At 55.2% G+C, this 14,014-nt stretch overlaps 1 protein-coding gene across 1 annotated transcript in view; it reads right to left on the reverse strand.

Moving 5' to 3' along the window:
- Nucleotides 1-1,132: 1,132 nt before the first annotated feature.
- The window catches only part of LOC144509966 (EF-hand domain-containing protein D2-like), a 35,528-nt gene continuing 22,646 nt past the window's right edge, over nt 1,133-14,014 (reverse strand). Inside the window, 4 exon segments of the mRNA XM_078239031.1 lie at nt 1,133-1,331; nt 2,723-2,857; nt 9,896-9,960; nt 9,963-10,042. Coding sequence (XP_078095157.1) covers nt 1,200-1,331; nt 2,723-2,857; nt 9,896-9,960; nt 9,963-10,042 — 412 coding nt within the window. The 3' untranslated portion in view covers nt 1,133-1,199.

Consider the following 14,014-nt stretch of genomic DNA (forward strand, 5'->3'; position numbering starts at 1 on the left):
CAGATGCAATTAAGACGCGTTTGGACCATTTGCGAGAAGCACCACGTCAAACTACAGTCACATGACGGGGCAATCAGGAATGGAGCACAAGGTCAGGACTCTCAATCCTATTGGATAGGACCAAGGATCCCCCCCCCGCCCCCCCCCACAGAAGACAGTGCAACAGGACAACAATCCCCCTCCCCCGATCCTGACCAAACTCGAGTGCCAATTCCAGAGTCAAGCTTTTGACTTGTGTAAAAAAATGGGCCCTTGATGTAAAAAATAATCTCCCAGGAGCTGAACTTGTTGCTAATTATTTATCTTTGCACCCCCACCCCCCGCCCCCCCCAACCACAAAAACAATTTTAAAACATAGATTTGGCAAAAGGTGTGCGGTTAAAAATCAAACCCAATCAAGTGGATCTTTGATTCATGGCCTGGACTGTAAGACTGTCACAAACTAGTTCACCACATAAGCAGCGCATTGTTGGAAGATCAGGCGGCCATTTTGCCTGATCTTCCATATTGGTTTATATTGGGACAGAAAGCGATGCTGTGAACCCCCTCTGGAGGCGGTGCCTTAAGCAAGGGTGGGGAGGGGGATGGGGGGGTGGAGTAGGGAGTGGCTCAGTTCAGTTCCTGGGGATTGGGGGGGGGGGGGCAAACTGCCACACCCCCAAACACAGCCCCGAGCAAAAGATTCCTTTTAAAATGTGAGCTTAGCTTTGGGAGCTCAGTGCACATCGATCCCATTCCCGGGGTCCCCTCCATTCCCCCCTCTCCCACACCTCATCCCCCCCACCCCCCCAGCCCCTTCCGACACTGGGAAACATGTTCTCAAAGGCCAATAATGGGAGTCCTAAAGCAACAGGGCGAGATCTTCACTCGATGCAATTAAAAAACACATCGGTTGGGATTGTCTCATGCGCCAGCCCCGGAACGAGTTGATGCAAAAGTCTGCTGGTAAAATGCGCGTCTGAGGTGGTGACGGGGTAGTGGCTCCAGCTCCGCCCACCCGAGTTGGTCACTATGGTCAGCTCAAGTGTACTCTGGCTGCTCAGTAACCCTCGCCGTTAACCCACTTCATTAAAAATAAAAGGCAGTCAGCCTGATTGGTCTTTGCTAAGATTTTGGAAGCCGGATCCTCCGATGCCACCAACCCATCCCCCCCCACCCCCCGCCCCCCCCAGCCGTGCATCCCCAACGGGACAGTGGCTTTACTTGAATGCCGATTGCAGCTCTTTGAAGGCCGCTTGCTTCTTCCGTTTCTGCTCAGCCTGTTTCTTCTTCTCCTCCTGCTCTTCCTTGATCTCCTGCTCGAATCGATTCGACTCATTAATCGCCATGAGCTGCGGAGGAAGCGCACCTTTCGTCATCAGGTCAAAGCGCCATGCCCGCGGGTGCCCGGTGCCACGCCACAGCTGGCTCGTAGCGAAAGCAGCCCAACACGCTGACGGAAAACCCGGACCCAGCCCTTCAAATTATCCAACCTCATAAATAAACCAGCTATTTATAATAACCCGAAATTGACAGCGTGGAATCAGGCCATTGGGTTCACACGAGGGGAACTGGCTACAAAAGTAGGGAGATCATGTTGCAGTTAAACAGGACACTGGCGAGACCACATCTGGAGTGGTGTGTACCGAACTGGTCACCTTATTTAAACAAAGATGTAAATGCATTGGAAGCAGTTCAGAGAAGGTTTCCAGCAGAGCGGTGAAGCCGGTTGGCGTGAAAATTTGCATCCTTGGGCAAATCGCCCTTTCCAGAAAGAGGACCTGACCAGGATTTTCACAGCTGATTTCAAGAAGACATTGGATATAGCTTTGACAAAGGGTCATCTGGACTCGAAACGTCAGCTCTTTTCTCTCCCTGCAGATGCTGCCAGACCTGCTGAGATTTTCCAGCATTTTTGCTTTGGAGTTAGATATAGCTCTTAGGGAATCAAGGGAAGGAATGGCGGGATCAGGATATTGAATTTGATGATCAGCCATGATCAAAATGAAGGGCAGAGCAGACTCGAAGGGCCGAATGGCCTACTCCTGCTTCTAGCTTCTACGTTTTGAAGTTTACCAGACGAGTGCCTGGAATGGGCGGGTTGTCTTATGGGGGAAGGTTGGACAGGCGAGGGTTCTACCTGCTGGAGTTTAGAAGAGTAAGAGGCGACTTGATTGAAAATACACAATCCTGAGCGGTCTCGATCGGGTGGACGTGGAGAGGATGTTTCCCCTTGTGGGAGAATCTAGAACTAGGGGGGGGGGGTCACTCATTTAGGACAGAGACGAGAGAAATTCTTCCTCTCAGAGGGTCTTTGGAACTCTCTGCCTCAAAAGGCAGTGGGAGAAAGTGCTGGAATATTTTAAAACCAGAGATGGATAGACTTTTGGTAAGCATCGGGGGGCAGGGGGCGGGGTGAAAGGTCATTGGGAATAAACAGGAATGTTCGGCGTTGAGGTTACCATCAGATCAGCCCTGATTGAACTAAATGGCAGAGCAGACTCGAGGGGCCGAATGGCCTCCTCTTACACACCTAGTCTGTTGTAAAGATGAGGGAGAAAGGGATAGAAGGATGTACAGATAGGATGAGATGACGTAGGTGGAGAGAAGGATTGTGTGGAGCAGGTAAAGACTAGCAATGGCCAGCTGGGCCGAATGGCCTGTTTCCCGAGCTGTAAACGCAATATCATTCAATACCAGCGCTTAAATTGACACAAGCTATCAAACCTGCTGCTGTGCTTACTTTGGCTTCAAAGAAAGTTTTGGCTCCTTTTACTCCCTCCGTGGAGACATCGATCTCAGATAACTGGGCCAGAACGTGCAAACCACTGTCTTCGGCCAACTCCCCCGCGGCTGCTTTCCGGAAAATCAGCAGGAACTGGAGGAAAGGAACAGGGAAAACGGGAATTCAGTGTCTGGGAGCAGTGGGCAGAGAGTCGCAGTTAGGGGCTGAATGGACACCGGGAGGACATCCAGCCTAGTGTTTACTGGGAGGTCACAGCGAGTGAGGGACAGTGGCTCTTAGTGGCATTGTCACTGGACCAGCAATCCAGAGACTCAGGGTAAAGACCCAGGGACCCGGGTTCAAACCTAACCCACCATGGCAGGAATTAGAATTCAGTTTTTTTAAAAAACATACAAAGAACAAAGAACAAAGAACAATACAGCACAGGAACAGGCCCTTCGGCCCTCCAAGCCCGCGCCGCTCCCCGGTCCAGGATTGAATCCTGAATCCAGGATCCCCGCCCAATTTTCCAGCCTATCTACATACCAATATCCTATCCACCGAGCTGTCCCTCACAGCTACGATGCTTTGTTCATCACAACCTATTAACTCACCCCCACCCCCCCATTCCAGACCATGTGATCTCCAGGGAGAGGCGAAAACCCAGAGTGAAAACCCCAGGGCCAATATGGGGAAAAAAAATCTGGGAAATTCCTCTCCGACCCCCTGAGGCGATCGAAACGAGTCCAGGAGATCACAATGGCCCCGATCGGAAAATGCTTCCCAACCCTAGTCATTTCCACTTCCACGAACACCATATGAATTCCCTGCCCCCGAGACAGGTTCCCAACTATCCGCAGTCTCACTCTGTACTGGCACCAGCAAGATGATCGTAGAATGAAGCCTTGAAACGAGAAACCAGGAACAATTAGCCTGCGCCGCTCCCTGGTCCAAACTAGACCACTCTTTTGTATCCCTCCATTCCCACTCCGTTCATATAGCTGTCTAGATAAGTCTTAATTACTGTAAGTAATTGTCGATTATCAGAACAACTCATCTGGGTCACGTGTGACTCCACTTCCACAGAAATGTGGTTGGCTCTAAACAAAATAGCCCAGCAAGTCACGTGGGTGGCACAGTGGTTAGCACTGCTGCCTCACAGCGCCAAGGGCCCGAGTTCAATTCCGGCCTTGAGTGACTGTCTGTGTGGAATTTGCACATTCTCCCCGTGTCTGCGTGGGTTTCCTCCGGGTGCTCCGGTTTCCCCCACCCCCCAGTCTGAAAGATGTACGGGTTAGGTGCACTGGCCATGCTGAATTGTCCCTTAGTGCCCCAAAATATATAGGTTCGGGGATTAGCGTGGTAAATAGATGAGGTGATGTGGTACGTCTGGGTAAGAGAGGGTGCAGTCCCAACGGGCCAAATGGCCTCCTTCTGTGCTGTAAGGGTTCTATGATTCTAAGTCAAGAGATAACCAGTTTATAAGTTAGTTCTCAGTGAGTAGGCCAATGCCATTTAAAGTTAAAGTTTATGTATTAATGTCACAAGTAGGCTTACATTAACACTGCAATGAAGTTATTGTGAAAATCCCCTAGTTGCCACACTCCGGTGCCTGTTCGGGTACACTGAGGGAGAATTTTAGCATGGCCAATCCACCTAACCCGCACATCTTCTGGACTGTGGGAGGAAACCGGAGCACCCGGAGGAAACCCATGCGGACACAGGGAGTCCAAAGATGTGTGGGTTAGGTTGATTGGCCATGCTAAAAATTGCCCCTTAGTGTCCTGAGATGCGTAGGTTAGAGGGATTAGTGGGTAAATATGTAGGGATATGGGGGTAGGGCCTGGGTGGGATTGTGGTCGGTGCAGACTCGATGGGCCGAATGGCCTCTTTCTGCACTGTAGGGTTTCTATGTTCTAACGTGCAGACCCCACACAGACAGAGACCCAAGCTGGGAATCGAACCCGGGTCCCTGGCGCTGTGAGGCAGCGGCGCTAACCACTGTGCTGCCCTTTAATAACGAGGGGAACTTCACTGGAATTCTCTCCTGTGTTGTTGTACACCGACCTCCCCACGTGTACTTTCCGGATGAGGTTACTGGATTATGATTGGAATGTTTCTTGATGCAGCAGCCCCCAGCACAGCTCACTGACCCCCCCTTTGAAAGTGCTTCAACTCAAATCATCAGATAATTCCCGCTTCTAGTCCCTATCGGCAGATATTATTTGCGACGCTAAATTCGAGTCACTGGGTCATTTTTCAATTTGTGCTTTTTAAAACAATAAAGCATGAAATGTGTTAAATAAAGATGTTAAATTTTGGAGCAAGGCTAGTGCAGTACGCAAAGTGGCCAGGAGAGGGTGACAGCAGCACAGTAACTATCCGGGATCTTTCTGTCTCCTTCTCCAGGAATTCCTGCCTTCGGCTGAAGATTTCTCCAATTCTCCTGTGCAGGAATCCCCGTTGGGTTTGGTTTCAGGGATACAGCTCAACTGCCGCACCCATGGCCAGGGTCTGCCCACGGGAATAGCCGGTGATCATTTATTCCCGCCTGTAACACAGCCGAACAGAAGCTCGGGGGAGCCAGGGCAGGGGGGTGGGGGGGGGGGGGGGGGGCAGAGGGACATTGTTACGATGATAATGTCGCACACACCTTCTGTCACCGCTATTTAAAACGATTCCGTTTCAGACAGAATGTGCTGCCAGGAATCGAAGATGAGTTTACTGAACAGATTGTTCCAGTAACACTGCCATCGTAAAACAGGCCAACATCCTGGAACACCCTGCCTAACAGCACGGTGGGTGTACCTGCACCCCGTGGACTGCGGAAACACAGCCTGGGTGCCTTCTCCTGGGCAATTTGGGAAGAGCCATGAATGCCGACCTACAGCCAGGGAGGGGGAACAGGAAAAAGCACCCAGTGCAGCACTCGGAACCCGCGTCCAATTCCCCAATCTTATCATCTCACTCACATTCTTAGTAACCGGGGTCTGTACAACACACTAACTAACCCAGTAACCAGGGTCTGTACAACACACTAACTAACCCAGTAACCGGGGCCTATACATCACACTAACTAACCCAGTAACCGGGGTTAGTGCATCACACTAACTAACCCAGTAACCGGGGCCTGTACATCACACTAACTAACCCAGTAGCCGGGGTCAGTACATCGCACTAACTAACCCAGTAACCGGGGCCTATACATCACACTAACTAACCCAGTAACCGGGGTCAGTGCATCACACTAACTAACCCAGTAACCGGGGCCTATACATCACACTAACTAACCCAGTAACCGGGGTCAGTATATCGCACTAACTAACCCAGTGACCGGGGTCAGTGCATCACACTAACTAACCCAGTAACCGGGGTCAGTGCATCACACTAACTAACCCAGTAACCGGGGCCTATACATCACACTAACTAACCCAGTAACCGGGGTCAGTGCATCACACTAACTAACCCAGTAACCGGGGCCTATACATCACTAACGAACCCAGTAACCGAGGTCAGTGCATCACACTAACTAACCCAGTAACCGGGGCCTATACATCACACTAACTAACCCAGTAACCGGGGTCAGTGCATCATACTAACTAACCCAGTAACCGGGGCCTGTGCATCGCACTAACTAACCCAGTAACCGGGGCCTATACATCACACTAACTAACCCAGTAACCGGGGCCTGTGCATCGCACTAACTAACCCAGTAACCGGGGCCTATACATCACACTAACTAACCCAGTAACCAGGGCCTGTACATCACACTAACTAACCCAGTAACCGGGGCCTGTACATCACACTAACTAACCCAGTAACCGGGGTCTGTGCATCGCACCAACTAACCCAGTAACCGGGGCCTATACATCACCCTAACTAACCCAGTAACCGGGGTGTGTGCATCGCACTAACTAACCCAGTAACCAGGGCCTGTACATCACACTAACTAACCCAGTAGCCGGGGTCTGTACAACACACTAACTAACCCAGTAACCGGGGTCAGTACATCGCACTAACTAACCCAGTAACCGGGGTCAGTACATCACACTAACTAACCCAGTAACCGGGGTCAGTGCATCACACTAACTAACCCAGTAACCGGGGTCTGTGCATCGCACTAACTAACCCAGTAACCGGGGCCTATACATCACACTAACTAACCCAGTAACCGGGGTCAGTATATCGCACTAACTAACCCAGTGACCGGGGTCAGTGCATCACACTAACTAACCCAGTAACCGGGGTCAGTGCATCACACTAACTAACCCAGTAACCGGGGCCTATACATCACACTAACTAACCCAGTAACCGGGGTCAGTGCATCACACTAACTAACCCAGTAACCGGGGCCTATACATCACTAACGAACCCAGTAACCGAGGTCAGTGCATCACACTAACTAACCCAGTAACCGGGGCCTATACATCACACTAACTAACCCAGTAACCGGGGTCAGTGCATCATACTAACTAACCCAGTAACCGGGGCCTGTGCATCGCACTAACTAACCCAGTAACCGGGGCCTATACATCACACTAACTAACCCAGTAACCGGGGCCTGTGCATCGCACTAACTAACCCAGTAACCGGGGCCTATACATCACACTAACTAACCCAGTAACCAGGGCCTGTACATCACACTAACTAACCCAGTAACCGGGGCCTGTACATCACACTAACTAACCCAGTAACCGGGGTCTGTGCATCGCACCAACTAACCCAGTAACCGGGGCCTATACATCACCCTAACTAACCCAGTAACCGGGGTGTGTGCATCGCACTAACTAACCCAGTAACCAGGGCCTGTACATCACACTAACTAACCCAGTAGCCGGGGCCTGTACAACACACTAACTAACCCAGTAACCGGGGTCAGTACATCGCACTAACTAACCCAGTAACCGGGGCCTATACATCACACTAACTAACCCAGTAACCGGGGTCAGTGCATCACACTAACTAGCCCAGTAACCGGGGCCTGTACAACACACTAACTAACCCAGTAACCGGGGTCAGTACATCGCACTAACTAACCCAGTAACCGGGGTCAGTGCATCACACTAACTAACCCAGTAACCGGGGTCAGTGCATCACACTAACTAACCCAGTAACCGGGGCCTATACATCACACTAACTAACCCAGTAACCGGGGTCAGTGCACACACTAACTAACCCAGTAGCCGGGGCCTGTACATCACACTAACTAACCCAGTAACCGAGGTCAGTGCATCACACTAACTAACCCAGTAACCGGGGCCTATACATCACTAACTAACCCAGTAACCGAGGTCAGTGCATCACACTAACTAACCCAGTAACCGGGGCCTATACATCACACTAACTAACCCAGTAACCGGGGTCAGTGCATCATACTAACTAACCCAGTAACCGGGGCCTGTGCATCGCACTAACTAACCCAGTAACCGGGGCCTATACATCACACTAACTAACCCAGTAACCAGGGCCTGTACATCACACTAACTAACCCAGTAACCGGGGCCTGTACATCACACTAACTAACCCAGTAACCGGGGTCTGTGCATCGCACTAACTAACCCAGTAACCGGGGCCTATATATCACCCTAACTAACCCAGTAACCGGGGTGTGTGCATCGCACTAACTAACCCAGTAACCAGGGCCTGTACATCACACTAACTAACCCAGTAGCCGGGGCCTGTACAACACACTAACTAACCCAGTAACCGGGGTCAGTACATCGCACTAACTAACCCAGTAACCGGGGCCTATACATCACACTAACTAACCCAGTAACCGGGGTCAGTGCATCACACTAACTAACCCAGTAGCCGGGGCCTGTACATCACACTAACTAACCCAGTAACCGGGGCCTATACATCACACTAACTAACCCAGTAACCGGGGTCAGTGCATCACACTAACTAACCCAGTAACCGGGGCCTGTACAACACACTAACTAACCCAGTAACCGGGGTCAGTACATCGCACGAACTAACCCAGTAACCGGGGTCAGTGCATCACACTAACTAACCCAGTAACCGGGGTCAGTGCATCACACTAACTAACCCAGTAACCGGGGCCTATACATCACACTAACTAACCCAGTAACCGGGGTCAGTGCACACACTAACTAACCCAGTAGCCGGGGCCTGTACATCACACTAACTAACCCAGTAACCGAGGTCAGTGCATCACACTAACTAACCCAGTAACCGGGGCCTATACATCACTAACTAACCCAGTAACCGAGGTCAGTGCATCACACTAACTAACCCAGTAACCGGGGCCTATACATCACACTAACTAACCCAGTAACCGGGGTCAGTGCATCATACTAACTAACCCAGTAACCGGGGCCTGTGCATCGCACTAACTAACCCAGTAACCGGGGCCTATACATCACACTAACTAACCCAGTAACCAGGGCCTGTACATCACACTAACTAACCCAGTAACCGGGGTCTGTGCATCGCACTAACTAACCCAGTAACTGGGGCCTATACATCACCCTAACTAACCCAGTAACCGGGGTGTGTGCATCGCACTAACTAACCCAGTAACCGGGACCTGTACATCACGCTAACTAACCCAGTAATCAGGGCCTGTTTTCTCACGAACTAACCCGGTAACCGGGGCCTATACATCACACTAACTAATCCACTAACCGGGACCTGTACATCACAGTAACTAACCCAGTAACCAGGGCCTGTACATCACACTAACTAACCCAGTAACCAGGGCCCGTACATCACACTAACTAACCCAGAAGCCGGGGCCTGTACATCACACTAACTAACCCAGTAACTGGGACCTGTACATCACAGTAACTAACCCAGTAACCAGGGCCTGTACATCACTCTAACTAACCCAGTCACCAGGGCCCGTACATCACACTAACTAACCCAGTAACCAGGGCCTGTACATCACACTAACTAACCCAGTAACCGGGATCTGTACATCACACTAACTAACCCAGTAACCGGGGTCTGTACATCACACTAACTAACCCAGTAACCGGGGCCTGTACATCACACTAACTAACCCAGGCCTGCTGCTGGTTGCGGGTGAGCCCTGGTCAGTTGAAGCTGTAACGCTGGAACTCACTCAGAGGAGGCAGTGTTCTGTTGCTTGTTGAATATCGGACATGTGCTGAGAGCTCTGGTGGTCCGGCCTGTCCCCGAGTGAACCCCCACCAACCACAAACCCACCTCTCGGAAACTCAGCTTCCCATCAAAGTCCTCGTCCACCTCCTTGATCATGTTCTTCAGTCCAGGTGAGTCTGCGGAGCTTCCAACTTCTCCATCATCAGTTTCAGTTCCATCAGGTCGATGAATCCGTCTTTTCCAGCATCGTACCTGCCAGGATTCCAGACAAAGCATGTCACACAGGCTGGAGGCAGAGCGGGAAGAGGGGCACGGGTCCGGGGGTGCTCGGGGGAGGCGGGGGGGCAAGGGGAGGCGGGGGGGCAAGGGGGAGGCGGGGGGGCAAGGGGGAGGCGGGGGGGCAAGGGGGAGGCGGGGGGGCAAGGGGGAGGCGGGGGTGGAAGGGGAGGCGGGGGGGAAGGGGTGGGTGGGGGGGGGGGCGGGGGGGGAGGCGGGGGGGGGAAGGGGAGGCGGGGGGGGAAGGGGAGGCGGGGGGGAAGGGGAGGCGGGGGGGGAAGGGAGGCGGGGGGGAAGGGGAGGCGGGGGGGGAAGGGAGGCGGGGGGGGAAGGGGAGGCGGGGGGGGAAGGGGGAGGCGGGGGGGGGGGGAGGCGGGGGGAAGGGGAGGCGGGGGAAGGGGAGGCGGGGGAACGGGGAGGCGGGGGAAGGGGAGGCGGGGGGGAACGGGGAGGCGGGGGGAACGGGGAGGCGGGGGGGAACGGGGAGGCGGGGGGAACGGGGAGGCGGGGGGAACGGGGAGGCGGGGGGGAACGGGGGAGGCGGGGGGGAACGGGGAGGCGGGGGGAACGGGAGGCGGGGGGGAACGGGGAGGCGGGGGGAACGGGAGGCGGGGGGGAACGGGGGAAGGGGAGGCGGGGGGAACGGGGAGGCGGGGGGGAACGGGGAGGCGGGGGGAACGGGGAGGCGGGGGGAACGGGGAGCCGGGGGGAACGGGGAGGCGGGTGAACGGGGAGGCGGGGGAACGGGGAGGCGGGGGGAACGGGGAGGCGGGGGGACGGGGAGGCGGGGGGAACGGGGAGGCGGGGGGAACGGGGAGGCGGGGGGAACGGGGAGGCGGGGGTGGGTGGGAGGAGGGGTTTGGGGGAGGGGGTATGGTGGGCAGTGGTGTGTGGAGGGGGGTGGGGGGCCATGAGGTTGGGGCTGTCTCTCTCACTCATTGTAATTTTCCGGGACTTTTCTGGGAGCACAGGAAGAGGCCATTCGGCCCCTCTGATTTCCCCGGATATTTATGCTGTAATTGAGCCTCTCCCCGCCCTCCTTCACCTCAGCTGGTCAATCAAGCTTTGATATCTTTCTTTGTGACGTTTTCCCATCTTCCCCTGAAATCTATCTGTGGCATTCCCCTCCGACATTCCCTGTGGGAGCCGGTTCCACCCTCTCATCACTCCATCGGGAGGGAAGTTTCTCCTGAAACCCCTGTGGATTTATTAACCATTATCCTCTATCGATGGCCCCAGTATGGGCTCCACAACGAATGGAAACATTTTCTCAAAGTTAATTCCTCCCCCAGACTTCAGCAGGAACACAGAGGGATTTATGAACAGGGACTGTACAGAGACTGGCAAAACGCCCGGCTGTCCCTCCACGGCTCACCTTCAGACTGTCTTCTGCCTGGGGGAGGCCTGCACCACCCCGGGGTGATCACCCACTCTCAGTCCCAACTGGTCCCTTAAAGCCAGGTGACCCTCATCTGCCGTGCTGCCCTTAAAGGGGCAGTCACCGCACCTTCGCCATTGTAAACACCCCGATTGGCTCCAGTTTGTGTGTGTGTGGAGCCCCGGCCTGGTCGCCGTACACTGATTGCATCCGCCTGCACCCCGCCTTGGAGTCGGAAAGTGGCTGCAAAGTGAATGCAGTCAGCTCTGAATGGCTGATATGTCTAAACAGCTTCATGTTTCCCCCCCCCCCCCCCACCCCCCACGTCCCAGCTGGGGCAGTTACAAGCGGTCAGCCGCCTCCTGGTACACAGACACGTATACACACATGCCCACGGTGATCACCCACTCTCAGTCCCAACTGGGCCCTAAAGCCAGGTGACCCTCATCTGCCACGGGGTAGGCGCCCACACGCCACGGGTATGTGCATGATGGGTACGCACATGCGCACACACCACGGATGCGCGCACACGCACACACACTTTGATGCCTTCCCGAGTCAGGGAGAAGTCTCTTGCCCTTCGTCCCCGGGGTAGCTCCCTCTATCACATACCAGTGCACAGTCTGATTGCCAGTCCAGGCACGTCTCTGCTAATTCCCTCACTCTGCGTCACCACAGTTTCCTGAGCTAATCTCAGCCAACTGCATTGAAACAGACCGCACCCTGCTTTGTAGCGTCTGCCAAAGGACAGCTGGAACAAAACCTCACACTCAACCAACCAACACATCCGCATTCTGCAGAGGCAATTCAGGTGCTTGTTACAGGATCAGAAATTATTCCACTGGAATTCCATCGACCCAGGAGTAAAATGAGGAAAAGGGGCGATTCCAGTCTCTTCCTGCAGCGGGAGTGAGGGAGGGAAGGAAGGGGCGAGGGATTAGATTTATTATTGTCACATGTATTAACACACAGTGAAAAGTATTGTTTCTTGCGCACTATACAGATAAAGCATACCGTTCATAGAGAAGGAGACAGTGCAGAATGTAGTGTTACAGTCATAGCTAGGGTGTAGAGAAAGATCAACTTAATGCAAGGTAAGTCCATTCAAAAGTCTGACAGCAGCAGGGAAGAAGCTGTTCTTGAGTCGGTTGGTACGTGATCTCAGATTTTTGTATCTTTTCCCTGACGGAAGAAGGTGGAAGAGAGAATGTCCGGGGTGCGTGGGGTCCTTAATATGCTGGCTGCTTTGCCGAGGCAGCGGGAAGTGTAGACAGTCAATGGATGGGAGGCTGGTTTGCGTGATGGATTGGGCTACATTCAGGACCTTCTGTAGTTCCTTGCGGTCTTGGGCAGAACAGGAGCCATACCAAGCTGTGATACAACCAGAAAGAATTCCTTCTATGGTGCATCTGTAAAAGTTGGCGTGAGTCGTAGCGGACATGCCAAATTCCTTAGTCTTCTGAGAAAGTGGTGGGCTTTCTTAACTATAGTGTCGGCATGGGGGGATCAGGACAGGGGGAGGGGGCGAGGGGAGGGTGGGAAGGGGGCGAGGGGAGGGTGGGAAGGGGGCGAGGGGAGGGAGGGAAGGGGGCGAGGGGAGGGAGGGAAGGGGGCGAGGGGAGGGAGGGAAGGGGGCGAGGGGAGGGAGGAAGGGGGCGAGGGGAGGGAGGGAAGGGGGCGAGGGGAGGGAGGGAAGGGGGCGAGGGGAGGGAGGGAAGGGGGCGAGGGGAGGGAGGGAAGGGGCGAGGGGAGGGAGGGAAGGGGGCGGGGGAGGGAGGGAAGGGGGCGAGGGAGGGAAGGGGGCGAGGGAGGGAAGGGGCGAGGGAGGGAAGGGGGCGAGGGAGGGAGGGGGCTGAGGGAGGGAGGGAAGGGGGCGAGGGAGGGAGGGAAGGGGGCGAGGGGAGGGAGGGAAGGGGGCGAGGGGAGGGAGGGAAGGGGGCGAGGGGAGGGAGGGAAGGGGGCGAGGGGAGGGAGGAAGGGGCGAGGGGAGGGAGGGAAGGGGGCAGGGGGAGGGAGGGAAGGGGGCGAGGGGAGGGAGGGAAGGGGGCGAGGGGAGGGAGGGAAGGGGGCGAGGGGAGGGAGGGAAGGGGGCGAGGGGAGGGAGGGAAGGGGGCGAGGGGAGGGAGGGAAGGGGGCGAGGGGAGGGAGGGAAGGGGCGAGGGAGGGAGGGAAGGGGGCGAGGGAGGGAGGGAAGGGGGCGAGGGAGGGAGGGAAGGGGGCGAGGGAGGGAGGGAAGGGGGCGAGGGAGGGAGGGAAGGGGGCGAGGGAGGGAGGGAAGGGGGCGAGGGAGGGAGGGAAGGGGGCGAGGGAGGGAGGGAAGGGGGCGAGGGGAGGGAGGGAAGGGGCCGAGGGAGGGAGGGAAGGGGGCGAGGAGGGAGGGAAGGGGGCGAGGGAGGGAGGGAAGGGGGCGAGGGAGGGAGGGAAGGGGGCGAGGGGAGGGAGGGAAGGGGGCGAGGGAGGGAGGGAAGGGGGCGAGGGAGGGAGGGAAGGGGGCGAGGGAGGGAGGGAAGGGGGCGAGGGAGGGAGGAAGGGGGCGAGGGAGGGAGGGAAGTGGGCGAGGGAGGGAGGGA

The sequence above is a fragment of the Mustelus asterias genome, chromosome 22, assembly GCF_964213995.1.
Source record: "Mustelus asterias chromosome 22, sMusAst1.hap1.1, whole genome shotgun sequence".
NCBI classification, from domain to species: Eukaryota; Metazoa; Chordata; class Chondrichthyes; order Carcharhiniformes; family Triakidae; genus Mustelus; species Mustelus asterias.